The sequence below is a fragment of the Rattus norvegicus genome, chromosome 15 (assembly GCF_021556685.1).
Source record: "Rattus norvegicus strain SHRSP/BbbUtx chromosome 15, alternate assembly SHRSP_T2T, whole genome shotgun sequence".
NCBI classification, from domain to species: Eukaryota; Metazoa; Chordata; class Mammalia; order Rodentia; family Muridae; genus Rattus; species Rattus norvegicus.
The window spans coordinates 39,180,001-39,203,649 of NC_141548.1; the positions used below are offsets into that span (position 1 = coordinate 39,180,001).

Here is a 23,649-nt window from a genome sequence, read left to right on the forward strand (position 1 = left end):
GTTTAATATAATATGTCAAAGTGGAGAAAATTACTTATTACCAGTAATAAGTATTAAACTGATTCTCATAAACTATTACTCACTGAACATTTACATTCAGACCTATTACAGCATAATGGTTAAAAGCTTTGTCATTTTCAGCTAGTGACTTTAGATGACCTTGATCTCCATCTTCCTGCATCTACCTCCCAAACGCTGAGATCACAGGACTTAGGTGCCACATCCCCAGCCAGAACAATGTCTTAATTGCTTTGGGTTTTTTTTAAATACATAGTCTCCTTACCTTCCGGAGTTCCACTGTCACCTCATTTCTGTGTCTTCGCATTGTCTACAAAGAAAAGTAAGATTACTTTAGTACCAAGACTTTAATACTGTTAATATACAATTGGTGTCTTCTGTTTAGAACCAAAATAATCTTTTTTGGAACAAGTTGAGGTTTTTTTTTTTTATTTTATATGTTATGCTTGCAATAATAATAAAATATATATATATATATATATATATATATATATATATATATATATATATATATATGGCTGTGTACAACTGCAGGCAATGCCCGTGGGGGTCAGAAGAGGGCTCACCTAGGACTAGTTACAGGTGTGTATGAGCAACCATGTGGGTGCTAGCACTTGACTCTGGATCCCCTGGAAGAGCAGCCAGTGCTCTTACTACTAAGCCATCTCTCCAGCCCCCAATTTAATCTTAAAATAAAAACTTGATTCATATATTCATTTAATCTGTTTGTTTTTGAGACAAACTCTTACCACATAGCCCAGGCTGGTCTTGAATCAAACTGTTCCTACATCGGCCTCCTCGCAAGTTCTAAGATCACAAGCACACGCCACTGTATTTACCTGACCAATCTTTTTAAACAATGAACAGTAATTAGCTAAAAAGCTGACAGTGTTTTATTAAATATCTACTGGTTGATTCATGTAAATTGTGATCTGGCTTGACTATCATAATCCACTGTTCTATCCAAATAGCACCCACGTTTTTTGTTTTGGTGGTGGTGTTGGGGGTATGTGTGTGTGTCTGTGTAGAGTTATATCCTCTCTTTAGCATATTGTTTGTAGGAAATCTAAATTGCCACCTCACTCCCTCCTATCTTGTCTCCTAGCAAATACCACACAGAGCAGAACAATTACCTGTAATAACCTAAGTCCTAAGCAACAAGGTGACACTAAGTTTTCAAAGATATGGACACAGAATCAACACTGTCCATATCCTCACCCATAAGCTGCCTCACTCCTCCAGTAAATTATAGTTTTGCTGAAGTCAGTCAGATGAGGCTTATAACCAATGAATTATCTCTTTACTGATAGTTTAAAGTAACATGAAAATTGCTGATTACATCCTTGTCATATACAAGCAGCTGCCTCATGTTTCTGCTACATGCCTTTCCTACTATGATGGATTCCATCCCCTCAATCCATGTATCAAAATAAATTCTGCCTACTTAAGTTATTTCTTTGAGGTACTTGATCACAGTTGCTCTAACAACCCATGGATACAGACAGACGGTTGGACCTGGTCTGCAGGAGGAATTTAACATTATTAGAAATAGGTGCTACAGAGCAGTCAGCTATACGGCTAGGAGCCTAGGAAACTAGAATGCCAGCAGAAATACAGACAATAAACATTGTGTTCATAAAGTTCCTTAGGGGGACAAAGATTCTATAGGAACTAGGCCAAATGGCTATTCATGTTAAATTCTGGTAAAAAGAAAAGACTACATTCTACCTATGCACTGGAAACTTTAGAGATGCTGAATTAAAAAGTAAAGAACTAATTTGTTTGGAGAAGGAAATTTCAAGACAACCCAACTTTCGGACTATTGCATGAATGATGGTCACTGCCTTTAACATGGTTTACAGCAAAGGAGGATACAGACTACTTATACTGCAAATCAAAAAGACAGAAAAGACTTCAGTCTATAACATCACAAGAATAAGGAGTAACTGGAAACACATATACATTTGTTAATTTAGATGAACTGAGTGAACTTCTGAAAACAAACGACGATGTCTTACCCAACAGAGAAAGTAAGTTAACAATACTACAACTAATACTGAAATTAAAATTTGTTTCCTATCAAAGCTCAGAAGATTTAAATGTAGAAGTTTTCTAAAGTCTGGAGACACGGTAGAACCCTAACATCAGTTATCCACATCTTTCCAAAAAATAAGACAAGAGTATTGCAAGCCAATATCTCCTGTGTAAATAGATCTGAAAACCCTTAACAAAAAAATTGCTAAATAATAGTCAACATATAGTAGCTCTTTCATTCCAGGAGTTTTGTTTTCCAAGTCTTTAGTTACCCCCACTGTCAACCACAGACTAAAATATTAAATAGGGGCTGAGGTGATGGGTCAGTAGGTAAGAGTGTTGTTTGCATAAGTGTGCACACATGAAATTAAAACCCCAGATCTTACTACACACACACACACACACACACACACACACACACACACACACCCACACCCCACCCTGGGTATGGTCATACATGTCTGAAGCCCCAGCATTAGGAGATTAGAAGGAGGTAGAGAGAGGATGGCCCCAGCAACTCAACAGTCAGCCTAGCTGAAATGACAAGTTTCAGGTTCAATGAGAGACTCTGTTTCAAGGGAATAAAGCAGACGGTGACAGAGCAGAACATGAAAGTCCTCCTCTGGTCCCTACTCAACTCATATGCCAATAAGCACATACATGTTTACACAAAAGCATACAATATACAAAAATCGCAAAAATATTCTGTACCATTCTGAGCAGCATAATAAAATGCTACTTCTTGCCTATCACATAAATCATCCCTTTGTCCTACCCGTCTGATTATTACTTAACACGTTAGCCATCACATCAACTGTTGTGACCCTGTACAGTGTTCAGGTAACCCTTACGTGGTATTCCAACGCTGTATTAAAATCCCCAATGGCCTTCAGATCCTCACCTCATTTCATCTAATCTCATTACGTAGGCACCTCAGATCATCACAGAAGTACAATATGATAAGGTTATGTTAGGAGATACAGAAGTCACATAACAGTTATTACAATATATTGTTTTAACTGCTTTTAAGCTATTCGTACTCTTAGTGTTCCCAATTTGTTAAACTAAACTCGAATCATCAGGATGTCTATAGGAGGAATGTAAGTTCATCATTATATACAAGGTATAATATTATATCCATGGTTTCAGGCACCAGTAAAGGTAGAACATAGTTACCACAGGTACAGAGGGACATCACGTACAAAAAAAAATATACATCATTAGTAAATGGACTTTATTCCAGAATCCAAGACTGGTTTTGTATTTGAAAACTAATCATTGTGAACCATATTAATAAACAAAAAAGATAAAGATATTTGAAAAAGTCTATTGCCAGCTGGACATGGTGGCACACACCTTCAATCCCAGCAGGCTGCTCCCTGGGAGTTCCAGACCAGTAAGGGCTACAGAGCAAAACCTTGCCTTAAAAACAAAGCACTAAACCCATTCACAATAAAAACTTTCAAAAATATTGCAAAAGGAGAACTTCAAATCAAATAAAAAGGGAAAGAAACTTAACATATTTGAGAGCACAAGTCTGAATATTTTCCTCCTAAGACTGAGAGCAAGATAAAGATTTCACAGTTCTTATTCAATATTATCATGCCAGGAGTTCTTGGCATTATAATGTAAAATAAGGTAGAAAAAGGAAGTAAACACACACAGAGTGGAATGCATCAACAACAAAACAAAACTCAAATGCAACAGCTCCTATTTGCAGCCAGCATATAGAAAATACCAAAGAACCTATCAAAGATTTCTGGATCTAAGTTCAGTGAAGTAGCGAAATAAAAATATAAATACCAAAATAAATAAATAAATAAATAAATAAATAAATACAAAACTATACTTCTAAATTAACAATGAAAAATAAGGCAGTGAAATTTAAAATATAGTTTTAACCTTTGAAAAATTTACATATCCAGTAAACATATCAAGCTACAATTTACTGGAGGCTCACAAGACATGTTTTACAGATTCTTCTACTCAAAGACAGAAGATGTCTAGATGCTAAGCCTGACAACATTAGGCCATAGACAATAGGCATATTAACATGTGCATGTGAGTTAGGAAAGGCCAAAGAGGAGAAAACCAAGTGGGTACAAGTGCTTACTGTGTAAGCAGGAAGATGTGAGTTTGGATTCTCAGCACCCACATAAAAAGCCAGGAGTAGCTAGCTCCATTTGTAACCTCAGCATTGGCTGGTAGGGTGGTGGAGACAGGAGGATCACTGGCATCTGCTAGTAAGCAGCCTAGATAGACACCAGGTTTAGTGGCAGATCATCTCGAGGGGATAAAACACATTAACTATAGACGAGAACTACACTTTTTTCCTCTATTAGAATGCAGTCTGTGTCTGTCTGTCTCTCTCCATGTATACCAAATGAGCATCTCACCAGCTCCTCATATCATTTAACTTCCCTCATCTAGTGGGACACAGAAACACCTGGTGGGGAAAACATTAGTTAGCAAGACAGCTGTGGTCAAATCAGGCTGAATTTCTATAATCTAACAAGACATAAGCAAGACTTGTATAGAGAAATTACATACATGATAAAAGAAGTCAATGGAGAATCAAGGGGAGATGGCTCAGTGGATAAAGTGTTTGCCATGCAAACAGGGGGACCTGAGCTTGGAAGTCCCAAATTTACATAAATCCAGATAAGGCAAGTTGCACACACATTTGTAATCCTAGAATTCCTATGCAGAATGGAAGGAAGGGACCAAATAAGGTAGAAGGTGAGGCTCAATGCTCAAAGCTGTCCTCTGACCTCCAAACCTGCACACAATTCCCAATTTTTACTTTAAAATGAACCCAGTGATTATATAAGTCTAGAAAAGCATAAGGTAGAGGAGTCAGTTCTGTCCATATTCATAATATATGGCTTCACAAAACAATTCTTATCCAAATCCCTGGGACTGCCCTTTGGACGGACAGACAGGCAGACAGACAGACAAGCTTGTGATGATACCAGATGCTGGCAAGATGAAGAAGTTTCATATATTATTGGGGAATATAAAACAGAGCAATAATTCAAAAACAATTTGACATTCTTAAACTAAACATTCAATTACCATAAGACCCAGAAATTGACTTCTAAGCATTGATCCTACAAGAATGGACCTTATTTTCACAAGAAACGCATACCCCAATGTTTACAACAGCTTTATTCCTAGTAGTCAAAGCCTGGCAACAAATCAAGTGTCTTCCCCAGTTTAAACTGTGACACATCCATACGGTGGAACATTGCTCTGGGACTAAAGGGCTTCAGGCTAATGGCATGATTTGGGTAAGTTGATCACAAAATACCCCAGTCTGTGGTATTATTGGGGAGTCAGAAGTCTTTAAGAAGCAGAATGTAATGGGGAAAAGTTAGGCTATTAAGGATGTGGCCTCCCTCTAACAATTTTTTGCTTTTCTACTGCATGAATAAACAGGCCTTCCTCTACCATACACTCCCACCATGATGTACTGTGTTACCACAGGCCCAAATAACAATGAATGAACTCCAAGAGGCCCTTGGTCCTGTGAAGGCACGATGCCCCAGTGTAGGGGAATGCCAGGGCAGGGAGGTGAAAGGGAGTGGGTGGGTGGGTGAGGGAGCACCCTCATGGAGGGAGGAGGTGGGGGTATGGGATGGGGGGCATTTCCGAAGAGGAAACCAGGAAAAGGAATAAAATTCAAAATGTAAATAAAGAAAATATCCAATAAAAGAAAAGAAAAAAAAGAAACAAACAAAAAAACATGAACTCCAACTCTGGAGTCATAAGCTAAATATAAATAACCTTTTCCTCCTGGAAATTCATTATCTGGAGTACTTTGCCGTAGTATATGAAAACTGACTAAGAATTTAAAAACAGACTTCAAACTCTTATCAATTAATCTCAAGTACGATTTTTGTGATTTTAAATCTGGTTGTCAATTTATTAAGCTAAGGTATGATCACATAGCTGGTAAAGTTCTCAGTGCTATAGTAGGCCCCGAGGTCACTCTTCTCCAGGTAGCTTCACTTTTTATCAACTGAGCGGTCTAGGGTATATCTATAAAGATGTTTCAATGGACAGTAGCATCTGTTGGTAAGCTGAGTGAGAACTATTTATCAGTAACACAGGCATGCACCAGCCAATAAACTGGCTATCCATATATAGAACAGAAAGGCAAGGGATGGGCAGATTTCAGCCTAGGTCTGGGACAACTTCCTTCTCTGCCTGTGAGCACATATCCTATTCTCTGGACTCACAGCAGTCTGCCCGCCCTTCCCTAGCCTTAGCTCCTGGGCCAACAGCCTCACTCTGAGGCACACTACTGGCTTCCCTGGCTCTCCACCCAGCCAACGGGCATTGTGGAACTTCTCAGCTTCCAAAATGAAGCCACTGACCCTAGCACATGTCCTCCACACTCCATTCCCTTCTCTCCTATCAGTTCTGCCTCTCTGAAGACCACAATGTACCTTATTTGGAAACTCTCCAAACTTAAAACTTCAGGGTTGAGGTTTGGATTGTGGAGAACAAAAGTGTGACAATGCCACTACAGAGAGTTTTAAGAAAACATCTCAAGTAAAACTGTCTTCTTAATAATAAAAAAACCAGTAACTTCTGGAATAAGTTCTGAGAGGGCTGCTTTTCCTTAACTACATTTTATTTAAAACAAACAAAATTGGAATATGCTGCTGAACTTCTAGACAGCAGCAGCATCAGGTTGAGCCTGAGGAAAAGTTGTAAGCTCACATGAGGAGGAACTTGACCATCTCATCCTTGTTGTTGAGAACAAAACTAAGGCCTACCACAGACTAAAGCTGCAGAGGTAAACACTAAGACTCACTTAGTCAGAACTTCAAAATGGTCTCAACAAACTGTTTCTACTATAGGCAGACTGGACGTTTGCTAAAGAGAAGTCTCCGAGGATTAATCATGTCCCTATGCACTAGGAAATAAACCATAATAAGCAGAATCATAATGAAAGATCAGAAAGACTGGCAAGAACAAAAGAGAAAAATGTGACTTCATTAATTATAATACTCTATAATACTAGAATTAAGTTATAAAATGTAAAAATACCAACTTAACTGATACTTGATTGTACAGTAGTTTTGTTGTAGTTCAATACAGATTTTATAAAGTTTAAGTAAATCAGGAGGGGCATGAGATGGCTTGGCAGGTAAAAGCAATTTGCCACCCAAGTTCAATCCCTAGGACTGGCAGAAGGCACAGGACCCTTGTGCTCACAGAGAAGCACTGGGAAAACCAGGAATGTTAGAACACACATGGCTGCCTCTTCAAAAGAGAAAATGTATAACCTGTTTTCACTCAGAAGGCTGGGAAAAGATGTGGTCAGTAGCCTGGTAAACTCTGTACTATTTGTATGAATGAAGCTACACCAGGTCCTCTCCTCATCCCGGGCCCTGAAGACGGCACATGTAGTCTATCTATACAACCCATTTTTATGGAAGTGACATGTACTTTGAAAAGAGTTTCAATGTAATTAATGTTTAAGCTTTACTGTGCACACAAGATTATGTTACACCAAGAAACTTTTTTCCAAATTGAGTTGTACTTAAATATGCCTAAAATAAACTGCCTAGTGGCAGACTCTAGAAGTTTGAAACAACACCAGCTACCGAGTCATGCTGAACCAGACTTCCTTCTTGTCTCACTCACATGGATCAACTCTGCTGGCCATGGTATTTGTAGAGACTCCTCCTGAAGACCCACACCGGAGCAGAGAACCAACTCTCACAAGTTGTCCTCTGAGACAGACAAACAGACAGACAGACAGACAGGCACGCACGCACGCACACACACACACACACACAAGTTGTCCTCTGAGACACACACACACACACACACACACACACACACACACCCCAGATTTAAAAAATAAAAATTTATGTTAGAAGGAGTTACCCCTTAGGAGTTCAGTGTTGTGTTCATGCCTGTGAGTCAGCACTCTGGTGGCTGTATTAGAAGGATCCTAAATTGAAGTACAGTATGTGCTTTATACTGAGATTCTGTGGAAAGGTGGGAAGGGAGGAAGGAGGAAAGGAGAGAGAGGAGAGGGAAATAAGAGAAGGGAGATGAGAAGGAATAAATAAAAAAAGAGGAGGGAAAAGGAGGGAGCAACAACCAGTAACTATAAGACATAAAAATAAATGAAAAAGAAAAAAAAAAACCCCGCAGGTTCAATAAATTACTTAATATCCTGTTTACTCGGGGTTGGGGATTTAGCTCAGTGGTAGAGCGCTTGCCTAGCAATTGCAAGGCCCTGGGTTTGGTCCCCAGCTCCGAAAAAAAAGAAAAGAAAAAAAAAAATCCTGTTACTCAGGATCCAAAGAGATAAAGGCAATAAACAGAAGCAGTATTAAAGAGACAACAGCTTAAAATTGTGTATAACTGAAAAGAAAACAAAGACACATTCATGAAGTCAATAAGCAGCCTGGTGTGATTATGGGGCCTACTTTTAAACCCAGCACTCAGGAGGCAGATGGAGAAGGCTCTCTGAGTTGGAGGTCAGACTGGTCTATAGATTCTTGGACAGCCAAGGCGATGCAGAGAGAAACCGTGTATAAAACAAAAACAAGCAAACAAAAGACAGACAGTATTTAAAAAAAGAATAAGAGGAAAGATGTCAACAAACCCCAAGTGTAAAGTCAAAAACAAGCACAAGTACACATACAGGACACCAGGGGAAAGGACCCTAAAAGGAGTTAGAGTGAAGCAAAGTGAAACAAACTATATCCAAAGACAGTCCTTTTATTTTTGCCTATACATGGGCTTTATAAATTTTATTATACATTTATTGGTCTTGTTTATTAACAATTTTACCTTTTAAAAACTATAGGCCTTTAACAGAAACTGGTGAGGGAAAAAAGAGAATCTGTTTAAATCATACTGTTAACATAAACACTCAGGTGGTTCTGGGGCATCAGAAGTCTCTGATAAACACAGCCTAAGAATAAAATAAATCAACCACTTCAGTAAAGTACCATACCATATGGAGTCACATACTTGTAAGCTAACTAAAAACCAAACTGATACTTCAGAGTATGGAATAAAAATTGTACCTCAATTAACAACATAAACAGCCACATTAAACTTGCTCCCTGATCTATCAACTGTTTCCCTAGCGTTGTGACTAGCAAAGGGTGGTGAAAGACAAAATTATTTCCAGATTCAACTTCGTTTTGTGGACTGTATAAGGACATAAAACTGCCCTCTCCGGTAGTCATAGGTGGGGATTAATTGCATGGTGTTATTTTGTGCTGGTGCCCTTTAAGGACTGCCACCAAACAGGCATACATGTTTCATGGTATTCATTACAAAGCTACTTCTGAAGAGCGATGGATGAAAGCCATACATAGGGCAATAAGACATCAACCTTCTAAAAGAACATGTTACCTTCAAACTCAGAATTGTATCAAAGAAGGAATGACAGAATCCCAGGGTCATCACAACTAAGTAACCTGAAGGATCCACACAACGATTATCACTGATTTCTAACATCACAAACAGAATGTGACATTATAAACCTCATAAACGCCGCCCCCCATATTGGGAGGTTTGCATATCATATAAACCTAACAAGGGACTTGTATTGTAACTAGAAGAGATAGTGGATTTTACAGTTACCACTAAGTAGTAAAAAGACAAGCAACACCATTAAAGCATAGCAGAATCCTAAACAGTCATTTCTCCAAAGGAGACAATGACCAGTACACATATCAGAGAAACGCACATTCACCTGAGTTGCAGCCCCACAGGATGACTAAATTTTTAAAAGGAATTCTAGTGTTGCAGCTCAGTGGGAAAGCACATGCAAAAGCAGGTATATATTAGAAGGACTTGGAGAAACTGAAATTCATCAACAAACACATTCTTATTATATATTCTTTTATATATTCTTATTATATATTCATTAACTGTGTTACAACAAAAGGAATAAAATACAAACTAGTAACATCCAAGAACTTTAAGACACATGTTATATAATCCCATCTCTATAAATATCCAGACTTGGCATCTACAGGCAGAAAGATTAATATCTTTAGATATAGGGAAGTGGGAGATGTGAAGAGGAGGGACAGGAAATGGCAGGCGAGGCTAAAGGATGCTAAGACATCTTCTGTGATGGCGAGAACATCCTAACATTGGTTTTGATAGTTTCACAACTCTTAGAATACACCAAAAGCTGCTGAGTAGCACACAATGAGTGAACTGAATGGTGTGTGAATTAAAGCTCCATAAACCTAGAGTGACTTATGGCTCAACAAATATAGCATACCCAAGTGTCCCGGAAGATGTGGAGCAATGATGAATGCCAGTGCAATCACTTACCAGAAACAATCTGGTAAAAATTGGTGACATTAAAAATCACCCTAAAAGACATTCCACTTTACTCGAATTCTTGCATGTATGTGCCACAAGACAAACAGTTTGAGGGCAGCCCTGGTATGTAATACCAAACATAAAAACAAAATTTAAGGAACTGTAACAATAATTTTTCAACACTGAAAATTAATGAAGCTTTTTTCCACGTTAGTTTTATGAAAAGCAAAATTGGTCACTACTATATACAATTTCTGTATACAAGCATGTATGATAAATCTAGAAAAGAAAAGTAATGGTTTAAACAAGTTTGTGATGGGTATTTATTTCTGGGAGAGAAGCTATAGGACCAGAGAGGAAAATATAGCTAGCTTTCAGCTTACTGGTTCTAGTTCTGAAACTAGGTATTGGATTCGTGGAAATCTGCTTTACTATTGCGTCAAGAATTATCGTCTATGCTATTTTTGAGTATGAAATACCACGTGTTTTTTTTTTAAATGTTTAAAGGAAAAATAGCACTACTAATACACACCATCCATCTTGTGTTAAACACTGCTTTGGGCTGGATTGGAAAAGATCAGCAGCAGAGAGAGCATTTACCTATTGCCCTGGGTTCATTCAACACCCAGTACCCAAAGGTTCAAAAAAAAAAAAAATGCATAAAGAATTGTGATGTTCTGATGCTTTTGCCCAGAAACACCAACAAGCTACAGCCAACAAAATACAAATAGTAAAAGTTAACCATTATAATTCAATTCAGAGTGTAGTCCTAAACAAATGAATAATAACAAAACCCTACTGATAACATGTATCAATACTTTTCCAGTGTCATCTTATCATGCTATACTTGATTTGAGTTAGTAATTCTCAAACCTTAGCTATCCCAGAATCCTATGGCTTATTAAAACAGACTACTGGCTCCAATCCAGAGTGTTTCCAAGCACCAGGTCTAGGGCAGTATTAAAACTTATTTTTAAAAAGATCTCAGTACCAAAAACAAATCAAACCAAGTAAGTAAGTACATAAAATATATTCAATACTATAGGTATAAATATAATGTAAAGTTCCACAGCTTCCACTGCAAATGTCTACTATAATTGTTCGTTGAGTTATAGAGACAGACTTTTGTTTGGCTAACGTCCATGTTTAATGTTATTTGAAAGGTGTTGGGTTTAATTAGTGAGTTCATGAAATTTAAAAATAAAAAATTTAAAAACAAAATAAAAGTAATCTCAAGTAAAGATACTGATATTGCTAATTATGGAACCACATATTTACCTACTGCTCTAGGTTAACACACAAAATATAGAAGTCATCACCAAATTGCAGAGCATCAAAGTCCTACTGAACAGTTTTCTGCTAAAGAAAACCAAATGAATCAGTCAGCAAACTAAGTGTGCATGTACAAGACAAACACATTAGTAGACTGCCCTAGGACAACGACACATCTGAGTCAGCCTGGGTCTGTATCATTGATTCCCCACATATATAAACTCTGCTATCTGGGGAAAGCTACTGGGGTGTCTATCTCTCTGTGTCTCTCTCTCCATCTCTCCTTTTCTCTTCCCCTTCCCCTCTGTTTCTTTTCTTCATGAAAGTACCCTCCTAAGGTTCCTAAGACCTTATCATTCAGGTTACAGCGAAGGTTTCTAACAAGAGCAGTGCCTGTGATATAATGAAAGTTCCCAATATATATTACCTATAATCATCATTGTAGTGGCCACAACTTACACTCCCAACACTCCACCTGTGATGGTCAATGTCTCGTATGTCTCCATATACTTCCACATTATTTACTGACATCTTCTTGTGGTCACTGTCATTTCTGACAGTCTCTCTTATAGCCACTAAAGACTGTCAAATGACTCAGCTTAGTTTTCCTTTCAGGTCAAAGTAATGATTATATTATTGGTGTCTTCGACAACTATTCTAACAGCCTGTTCAAGAGGCTGGCCAGACACAGACTTCCACTCTTAACTTTGACTCAAGATTCTGTGCCAATGTTTTTTCCTCAAAAACCACCTACCACTGTGCGTCGTGGTAGTATGCCTTTAACCTAGCACTTGGGAAACTGTGAGTTCAGGGCCAGCCAGGGTTGTCTCAGGGGTTGGGGATTTAGGTCAGTGGTAGAGCGCTTGCCTAGGAAGCGCAAGGCCCTGGGTTCGGTCCCCAGCTCCGGGGGGTGGGGGGGAGAACCAAAAAAGAAAAATCTTGTCTCAACCCGGCCCCACCTGGAAAAAAAAGAGCCAGCTACAGCAAAGCTTAGTGGCTTATACTTAGAACCTGGCACTTGGGAAGCTGAGGCAGGAGGATCACAAGTTCAAAGTCACACTAAACTACAGAGTGAGACAATTACCTGTAATCCCAGGCAGAGCCAAGGCAGGAGGACTAATGCAAATGAGATACTGTTTAAACACACACACACACACACACACACACACACACACACACACACACACACACACAGAGCCCTACAGAGGCTGATGATGATGAATTTTGCATATTTTGTATTTCATTCACAAACTATTCCAATGATGATGAATTTTGCATATTTTGTATTTCATTCACAAACTTGTGATGTGTACAACAACTGACAGGAAATGGGTAATTCTCTACTAAACTGCCCAACACTGCTTACTTTGGAAAGCCCCAGTCCTTAGAAACAGCACTGAATTTTTCTAAATACAATTTAAAGTGTTAAACAATTTTCTGCTAACTAGCCATTTGGCAAACTGGCCTACAGTGGCAAAGACTACATGACTCCATATGCCTTGAGTCTCTCCCAGCCTGTCAGGTACCTCCTGGCTGCCTTTTCAGTTCCCACACATCAGTCAGTACCTCTGCTTCTCCTTGTTCATTGCTATGGCAGAAAGTTAGCCCTGGATTGTTTCCACTCTCACTCCAAAAGTTAGGTTGCTATGTATCCCAATAAAAAAAGAAATTATTCAATTTCCATCAAGTATTGAAAATTCTAGGTCTTTAGCTTCATTTAAATGGCTAAAACTCACAGTTGGGAAATCTTTGCAGACCTTCTTGATTTGATTTTGCACAAAAGCCACTTTTCTCAAGTCCCCAGTCCTCTATTTTCCTCCTCTTTCACAACAGATTAGCCCTCTATGAGTCTTTTAAGATTTATATTTAATTCTGTGTATATATGATATTTGGAAGGAATGTTCATGATGAGTGCGGATGCCTAGAGAGGCCAAAGGTATCTGATATTCCTAGACCTAAAGTTACAGCCAGTTGGGAGCCAACCAATATGGGTGCTGGGTACTGAACCAGGAACTTCCCCAAGTGCAGCAAGTGCTCTTAACACTGGGTCATCTCTTCAGCCCCAAAGCCTCCTTTGTAGAAAACAGAAATTGCCATATAGTAGCAACCACCTCAACTTCCTATCGGGCACCTCGAATCTCCTCCCTAAACATCCTGTTTCCTCTCCTCCTACCAAAACGCTGAGCAAGTGACCCTTACCTGTATGCAAGCCTAGCACCCTCTCCTGCCCCCTCACTTACCTTCTCCCTTGTCATCCTTATCCTCCATCATAAGTGCACCCATAAAAACAATTCTTAAGTTTTCCGATCACTGTTTTTCTTAGTCAAATTCTTTACAAAACCATGTCTTCGCTACCTTCATTCCATCCTGTACAGAAACTCCATAGACACTGTTCTTGCCAAGATCAGCAGCCTTGCAAGGGAGGATCACAATCCTTACTGGGCTCCACGTCTGCACAGCTCTGTTCAAATCACTCTGAGTTTTCATTTCATAACTTTCATAATGCCACACACCTAACTTTCCTCCCTTTTGGTCTTCCTTCTCCATCCACCCTGGTAGCTCTTCCTTAAGTTGTATCGAAAGCTTATTACAGACCCTAATAATCCATTCCAGGTTATCATATATACTTTTAAAACCATCTACATCCCAATAACCATGGGCCATCTGGAGGTTTCCTAATGAATTCTGAATTATGCAGTTTATATATACTTTCCAGGTAGTTTATAAACATTTATATTAGGAAGCATCTACCTAATTTTCTAATAAATGGAAATATTCTCTACAAAGTTTAATCAGTGTCAAAATATGAAAACACTAATTCCTTTGAAATATACACATACCATATAATTCACCCACTGAATTACCTAAATTTAGTGCTGGGTTAAATTACTACCTCAATCATTATTTTAGAATATTTCCATCACACAAAAAGAAACCCTGTGTCTGTTAAGAGTCAGTCTCCATTGTCATAGAACATACCAATCTACTTTGGGGATCCACAGATTTGTAAATATGGATAGACGGTTTCAGATCTTCTAAAATCCAGACTTGAATCATCCCTTCAAGCACAGCTTCCTTTAAATAGACAGCTATATTTATATGAACAGATTTGGGAGTATTCCACAAGTCTAACGATGTTAATTTTAGGCCCATACTTCTCCCCTGAGCTAATTAAAGTACCTCTCAGGATCACCCCCAAGAAATGGCCACAAATCCCATCATATTCCAAACTGAACTCATCATTTTCCTTCATCTATTTTTGTCCTATTTTAAGTAATAAGGTAGGATACACAACTACCTAAAAAGTGTTTCAGAGAAATATTAAACACTAGTAAGAGCATCCGTCACTTTTACAAAGTCACTAGTTAACAATGTTTATTACCCATGTTTTGTTCTCCACAGTCTGCAACTTGGTTTTCCAATTTTAAACTCCATTTCTTCTGCTTATTAAGCTTTTAATCTTATGGTTTTATTTTAACAAACCTGCCTGGTCCATTTTAGTTTCAGTGTCTGCATGTTACTTAGGCTTATTTTCTTGTGTTTCATAATTTTGAATTATGAGCTTGGGATAGTCTGTGTTCTCTGCTTGTGCTAATGAGACCATGCAAAATTTGAAACATTTATCTTCTAGTAGTAACCAGAGCAAAAGGCAAATGATGTAGACCCTAAACACCAAAATATATAATATTCTGAATATATAGCCATGCAACATGCACCACAGATCTGGTACAATCCGCATCTTAATGAAAACAAAATACTCCTACTGTCTACTGCCAAGATAGCTACTGTGATGTTGATGTCACAATGTGTGCTGACTAGTTTTTATGTCAACCTGATACAAACTAGCAAAATTAATTCATACCAGTAATGTGCGTGTCACCAGTGAGTATTAATACACTTACATAATGTGCTTTATCCAATGACAGGGTGTTAGCATGTTACAGTAGCTAGCATCACCACAACTGAGTGAATACGTGTTACACTGTGTTTTAGTTAGCGTTACTGTTGCAGTGATAAACACATCTGAGAGGAAAAAAATCTCAAGTGAGAAAATGTTTTAAGATCAGGCTATAGGCAGCCTATGTGGTATGCTGTCATTAGTGACTGATGTGAAGGGCCTACACCATTGTGGTTGGTGCCACCCCTGGGCTAGTGGTTCAGGTTGTATAAGAAAGCAGGCAGACTGAACAAGCCATGAGGAGCAAGCCAGTAAGCAGCACCCCTCCATGGCCTCTATATCAGGTTCCTGCCCTGATTGAGTTCCTGTCCTGCTTTCAATGAACTGCTACATGAAAAATGTGAATGAAATAAAACCTTCCTCCCCAAACTGCTTTGAGTCGCTATGTTTATCACTGCAACAGTAAACCTAACTAAGACACAATGTAATACATACTCACTTAGCTGTGGTGATGCCAGCTAGTGTAAGTAAATCTAACACCCCACCAGTTAGATAAAGCATAGTACATCCAATTACGTAAAGTGCACTAATATTCATTGGTGACTACAAGTACCTTACTGGACTATGAATTTTACTATTTTTTAGCCTACTTCTTTACTTATACTATTCACCTGAAGAACTGTCCAGATTGCCTCAACTGCTATGACAAGTCCCATCCCAACCACCCTGATCATAACAGCAGATATAAAGTATCTGTCAGAAGGAAGATCATCCGCCTTCCCCTTGCCTGGCCTTCCCTCTTGGGCTGAGCTGAGCTGCCCTGTTGTTGCAGCAGGACTGACCCTTCCCTTCCCTCCCTTCCCCTTCCCCTCCCTGACACAAGTTAGAGTCATTGGGGAAGAGGGAACCTCAACTGAGAAAATGCCTCCCTAAGATCAGGCTTTGGGCAACCCTGAAGAACATTTTCTTGGGAGAGAGGGCCCAGCCCATGATGGGTAGAGCCACCCCTGAGATGTTTAAGAAAGCAGGTTGAGCAAGTCAGTAAGCAGCACCACAGTCTCTCTGCATTAGCTCCTGCCTCCAGCTTCCAGCCCTGATTTCCTTTAACCAAGTACTAAGACACAGAAGTGTAAACCTTTACTCTCCAGTGCACAGACACACATACACGCGCGCGCACACACACGCACACACACACAGAAAAGAGAGGAGCTAAAATGAGAAAAATAGCTGTCCATTTCCTTACATGTCTTAAGAGTCCTTCACTTACATTTAGTGCGTCCTGAACACCAAAAAATATCCTTTTTTAAAAACCGGTGTTACAGTGTTATCTCTGGAAAATAAACATTTTTACTTTAACACAAAAAGTATTATCTAGAGGGGTTGGAGAGATGGTTCAGTGGTTAAAGGCACTTGCTGCTTTTCCAGAGGACCTGGATTCAGTTCTTAGCATCCACATGGGACAGTTCACAATTGTCCAGGGGGACCTAATGTCTTTGGCCTACTTGGGCAGAATATACCCCATAGACAGACAGGCAGACAGGCAGGCAGGCAGGCAGACAGACAGACAGACACACACACACACAAACACATACCCCTCTACAATTAAAAATAACGAAAATAAAAATTGAAAAGTATTGTCAGTATAAGAAATTAAGAAGCAAATAGGAACATCCAAACCTCCTTTTCCATCAACTACTTTCCATCTGTTAGTTACAGATAAAAAAGAAAATGTGGCAGTGATGAACACAGTTAACAGCAATCTAGTTAGAAACTGGAAACTATGTCAACCTGCAATCTGCTATACCTCACTGCATCTCACTTAGACACTAACTATAGCTTAAAACCAAGAGAGACAGAGCACAGAATTCTTCTAGTAAGTAAGACTTGGATGGCTTAGCAGTTGAGAACATGGCTTTCACAACAATCAGCAACTCCAGTCCCAGGGGATCTGACAGCTCTTCTAAACTCCTCAGGCTCCAGCACTCTGTGGCTCATTCAGGACTCAATGACTCAAGAATTTAAAATCTTAGAGCAGTACTGTGGAATAATTTAAGATGAATTCTAATCAAATTTTAAAAAGAACAAATACAAAGTATGATTAATTATTAGAGGTGCAGAGGCAAAAACACCCAGTGCTCTTACAGAGGGCCTGAGTTTAAGTCTCAGCACCCACATCGGGTAGCTCTCCTGGGGATGGAATATAATTCCCTTTTCTGGCCTTCACCTCCACACACACAAAAATTAAAGGACTGTAAGTATTTCTGTCATCTTGATTTGGTGACAGTTCATGATATACACATATGAATGACAAAATGTATGTCCTTACATGCAATTTATTATTATGTTAATTATCCTTCAGTAAAGCTGCTTGAAAATAAAACTTAGTGAATTAAACTTGATACAAACTGAAAAAACCCACATATACTGTGCAGGCTAATATTGTGTCAACTTGAAAGAAGGAAACCTCTTTTAAAACATGCCTCCCTCCATATGTTACTGCTGTAGGACATTTTCTTAGTGATTGATGTGGGAGGGCCATTATGGATGGGGTCAGCCCCTGGGCTGCTGGTCCTGGGTTCTGTAAGAAAGCAGGCTGAGCAAGCCATGAAGAACAAACCAGTAGGCAGCTCCCCTCCATGGCCTCTGCATGCTCCTGCCTCGTGGTTGCTGCACTGCTTGAGTTACTGCCCTGATTTCCTTCATGATGGACTACAATGTAGAAGTACAACCCAAATAAACCCCTTCTTCCCCGACTTTGCTTGTAGTCAGTGTTTCATCACAGCAACAGAAACCTTAGGCACAGAATATGTACCTACGTATCTTGTTAGGCAGTAAAGTCCAGACAAGGACAGGAGCCAGAGTTGACAAGGAGGAAGATGGTGCCATTGGTGTGACTGGTATGAGGAGAACAAACGGTGCATACTCTGACTGAAATAGACCACAGAGGCCTTCCACAACCCACAGTCTTTCTAGAGACTTTCTGACTTACTCCATCTTCTGTGACTCATCGTTCTTCAGCTTCATGCTCAGGTAATGAATGAATGTACTAAGATTCTACCTTTAAAACACAGAAGCTCGGGCTGGAGAGATGGCTCAGCGGTTAAGAGCACCCGACTGCTCTTCCAGAGGTCCTGAGTTCAATTCCCAGCAACCACATGGTGGTTCACAACCATCTGTAAAGAGATCCGATGCCCTCTTCTGGTGTATCTGAAGACAGCTACAGTGTACTCATATATAATAAATAATAAATAAATCTAAAAAAAAAAAAAAAAAAAAAAAAAAAAAAAAAAAAAAAACACAGAAGCTCTCAGGAGATCATGAGAGCTATCATCTGCTATGGTGCTTTCTTTGAACCTTCCAGACTTTTACAGACCCCTACTGGTTCTGAGGTTGAGCCTTTTGTAAAAAATCTAAGGCCGTATGATAGGGCCTTGAGGCAGGCCCTGGGCTGGTCTTACTACCTCAGCCTCTCAAACTTGGATGACAGGTGTCTGATACCAGGCTCTGCGATTTTGCTGGCTCAGTATCTGCTGTTTCCAGTGCTATAATTTGGTGGCATTGACTAGATCTGTATTTATGATGCAGACAATTTCTGGGGTGAATTTTAAATAATCAGATCTAGTTCAACTTCCACTGTTCACTATATATGGCTCTAAGTACTAATATCAAGGGTGATCCAATGCTACATGAAGAGACATAAGTAGGTCTACCATTCTCTAGCTATGTGATCTTGGACCACAGAGAACTCAGCAAAGAAACAATCATACTAGAATCACTATCTCTGAGCCAGTATAGTAAAAGTATTGTTCCTACAGTTCTTTGTTTAGCATTAATTATATATATATGTTTACCATGTGGGTGCAGAAACCTACAGAACCCAGAAAAGGTGTCGGATTCCCTGAAACTAGAGTTGTAGGCAGTTGTGAGCCATCACGTGGATCAAGCAAATTCTGGTCCTCTCCAAGAGTATTAAGTACTCTGTTTTGCCATCTCTCAGCCCAATAGTTCTTTAATGGCTATCTTTTTTAAAATGTTATTTGCTATACAGTTGTACCATTCAATTTGTGCCTTATCCTTCTGTTCAATTACAATGCAAATAACAACATCAAATATGTTACATACAAAAGCCTGAAGGTCCGCAATGTATATACCACAATTAATTTGTTTCAACTTTCAGATCTCTTGCATCTTTTATTGAAAATGCTTGGGGACCTAGTGTGGTGACACATGCCTTTAATCCCAATGTTTATGAGGTATAGTCCCTAAAAGTTCAAGACTAGTTTAGTCTACATAGTGACTTCCGGGTCAGTCAGGGCCACACAGTGAGACTGCGCCTCAAAAGAGTCAAAGAGAAAGCAAAGAAAAATGCTGATTTTGGTTGTAGACAGAACTCAGTTGCTAGTGGTTTGCCTTGCATCCATAAGGCCCTGGGTTCAAGTTGGAGCACTGACTAATAAGTGCTGATTTTACTTGATTTTTAAGTCTATGACCTTAGTTATATGAAAAATAATTACAAACAGCCATTCCATTGTGCTTTCTGTTCTAGTGTATCAGTGTTTGTCTTCCTGTAGGATAATCAGATATCTAAAGCAGTCACTAAATCCTATGCTGGCTTTTCATGTTAGGTCTTCTCATTAGAAACTGCCTTCTGCAACTTAAATCTTTTTGGAATACCCGAGCACTAAAAGCCCTGGCGTGCATTATGTGTACACACGAGCTTACAGAGCACCACTGCTCACAGTTGCACCGCTGGCCAATCCTATACATGTGTGGACTCTCTTCTCAGCACCTTCTTTTCCAGGATGTCCACTATCCTGTCTCTAGAACTCTAGTTTTATAGTTCACGTCAGTAATACTGTGTACTCTGTCCTAAACAGGATTATAAGGAACTCGTAGACAAAAACCCCACCAATTTGTAATTTCGCCAAATAGCCATTTTTTTTTATGAATAGAAACCACTCAAAGGTAATTTTAATCCTCCAGTGCTTTAAAATGTTTTAAATAAATATACTTTATTAAGGTCTTATTATATGAGGAATGGTTAACTTTAGGGAGTTGGAGGTCAGAACTGTATACACTACGTTGACTTCTTAAACTGAAATGCCTTTATCATCTGTTGTCTTAATTAGGGTTACTATTGCTGCAACACCATGACCAAAAAGCAAGTTGGGGGGGGGGGGGGGGCTGGGGATTTAGCTCAGTGGTAGAGCACTTACCTAGGAAGCGCAAGGCCCTGGGTTCGGTCCCCAGCTCCGAAGAAAAGAACCAAAAAAAAAAAAAGCAAGTTGGGGAGGAAACATTTCTGCATTGTAGTCCATCACTGAAAGAAGTCAGAGCAGAAACTCAGTCAGGAAATCTAGAGGCAGGAGCTGATGCAGAAGCCATGGAGGGGTACTGATTACTAGCTTGTTCCTCATGGCTTACTCAGCCTGGTTTCCTATAGAACCCAGGACCATAGGCCGGGGATGGTCCCACCCACAATAAGCTAGGCCTTCCCCCATCAATCACCAATTAAGAAAATGCTATACAGGCTTGCCTCAATCTTATGGAGGCATTTTCTCTTTTGATGTTTCTCCTGATGACTGTACCTTGTGTCAAGTTGACATAAAACTAGCTGGTACATCTGTGTTGCCCAGTCTGGTCTTGAACTCCCAACCTCTTGAAGCTTGCATCTGAGTGTAGAGATGCCAAGTATGCAAAACTAGGCCTAAGTATCTTTTTCCTTTTTTTTTTTAAATTTATTTACTTATTATATATAAGTACATTGTAGCTATCTTCAGACACACCAGAAGAGGGCATCAGATCTCATTACAGATGGTTGTGAGCCACCATGTGGTTGCTGGGATTTGAACTCAGGACCTCTGGAAGAGCAGTCAGCGCTCTTAACCACTGAGCCATCTCTCCAGCCCTCTTTTTCCTTTTAATAATAATGTTTTTATTCATATATAACTCATAACATGAAATTCAACCTTTTAAAGTATAACAAAATATAAACTCAGTATTTTTCAGCACTTGTTACTTATTGTGTGTACATGTATGTAAGGGAGAACAGATATGGCACAACATGTATGTGAAGGTCAGAGGACACTGTGCAATAGGTTCTCTCAGGCATCCACCTGCACATGGGTGTCCTGACACCATACTTGCATGGGAAGTGTCTGTATCCACTGAGTCAATTCCCTGAACCCTGTTTTATGAGACAAGGTCTCTCTCTCACTGAAACTGTCTTTTTACAACTTAACTAGGCTGACTGGCCAGTGAGCTTTGGGACCTGACTGTCTCCACAACTTCATAACCCTGGCTTTTCACATGAATTCTGGGGGCCCAAACACAGGTGTTCATGCTTGCGCAGGCACATCTCCAGCTCTGGCCTGCTGTCTGTGGAATTTGTCTATGCGCTCCGCATGCGCTGTTCCACTGCACAAGCTCACTACACTCTAGTCAATCACTCTGTGCTATTTCTGTGCATTTACGTATGCTTTCCCATCTTTAGACATACACAGGAATAAAGTCTTGAATCAACATTCTGACTAACACCTTGAAGAAATACTAAATACTTTTCCAAAGTGGGTAACAATCCTACCGACAAGTGATAAAGGTTCCAATCTGAGCATCTTCCTAAGGCTTATTACTCAACTGCAGCATCCTAGTGCACAACAGTACACCTCACTGTTGTTTTGATTTACTAATTGGCAATAATGTTTATTAACTTTTACTGTGCTTATTGGCCACTTGCATATCTTCTTTGGAGAATGTCCTATTCAAATCTGTCACTTTAAGTGAGCAGTTCAATGTTGTGTTGTTGCACTGTAGTTTTTATGTAGTCCAGACACAAAGATGCCTCAGGAGATCAAAGCACTTGCCCACAAGTCTGATGACCTTAGTTCAATCCCTAGTCCTCATAAAGTAGCCAGACAACAGACTTTCAAAAGTTGACCTTTGATCCCCCATACATATATGGGAGCATATTTCATATATTTGCTTACACACACACTTATATATAGAGGGAAATAGGTAGGGTTGTAAATAAGATAAACAAACAATAATTGTTTTTAAATGTACATAGAAACTCAAGTTGTTACTTTTTTTTTTAATTTTCTAAAAACAAAGTTAACTTTTGCTTTTCTGCAACTATGAATAACACTGCCAGCTAACTGGGTGAGTCAGTGACAACCATATTTTTAAGGCCTAAGTTTCATCTTTATGACAAAAGAAAAAGGAACTTGGAATCATTAAACTACCAATATCCCTGCTAGCTCCTTTTATTTTTTTAAACAATTCAAATAAAGATAAAGCCTACATTTTGAGTTTGGTTTACCAATCCTAACTACAGAAGTGAAATAAAATATAACTGCCATAACAACAATATGGCAAAATAACACAGCAATACAAATGCTCCTCCAACTATAATAGTAACCTGGGCAAACCCACCATGCAGGATAATTGCTCAGTACAAGAGTACTGAGTGCAGCTAGCCCAGGGCAGCCACATACCATCAGCTTACGATTAACTTTAAAATCTGAAGTATCCATATTTTCAAATCATGGGAAAATAGAAAAGCTATAAGTTAGAAAACTGAAATATCCTAAGTCAAGGAACATCTTCTATATTTACTTCAGCTAAACCTCTCATTCCTGGAAAGGCCCTATGCTACACTCTCCAAAGCATCTTTTCTTTAAACATCATCTCTTTTAGAAGATTCTCTACATGTGGCCCAGCTTCTTAAAACTGTGGGTTGCAACAGTTCTTGTAGCTCAATTTTTTCTTGGGTAACAAGAAATACAGCAATAATAAAAGACCTTTAAAGGTCCAACAATAAAAAAATAAACTAAAAACATTTTATTAAGTCCAAGGTGTTTCTAGGCTTGCTTCCTGAGTTTACTACAGGCTTAGTTCTGAAAACACACACACTTTGCACTGTACTCCATGAAATATTAAATAACTTTAAAATTAATTTGGCTTGGATTCTAGACATATAGCTTTGGAGGTTATAAACTATAGAGTCTTATACGTGTCTTTAAAGAAACAAACTTTGGGGAGCTGAAGAAAGATAATGCTTGGTGCTTACACTTGTTGCTCTTATAGATGGAGCAGCACCCACATGG

At 39.1% G+C, this 23,649-nt stretch overlaps 1 protein-coding gene across 5 annotated transcripts in view; it reads right to left on the reverse strand.

Annotated features, from left to right (window-relative positions):
- Positions 1-23,649, reverse strand: part of Kpna3 (karyopherin subunit alpha 3) — a 74,083-nt gene that overhangs the window by 36,060 nt on the left and 14,374 nt on the right. For 3 of the 5 annotated variants that reach the window (XM_087586135.1, XM_087586132.1, NM_001014792.1), the window contains one exon: positions 284-328. In XM_087586135.1, the coding sequence (XP_087442261.1) occupies positions 284-325 (42 nt within the window). In that variant the 5' untranslated portion in view covers positions 326-328. Of the gene's footprint in view, positions 1-283; positions 329-20,760; positions 20,865-23,649 lie in introns of all 5 variants that reach the window. The other 2 variants (XM_087586134.1, XM_087586133.1) reach the window with 1 other exon arrangement.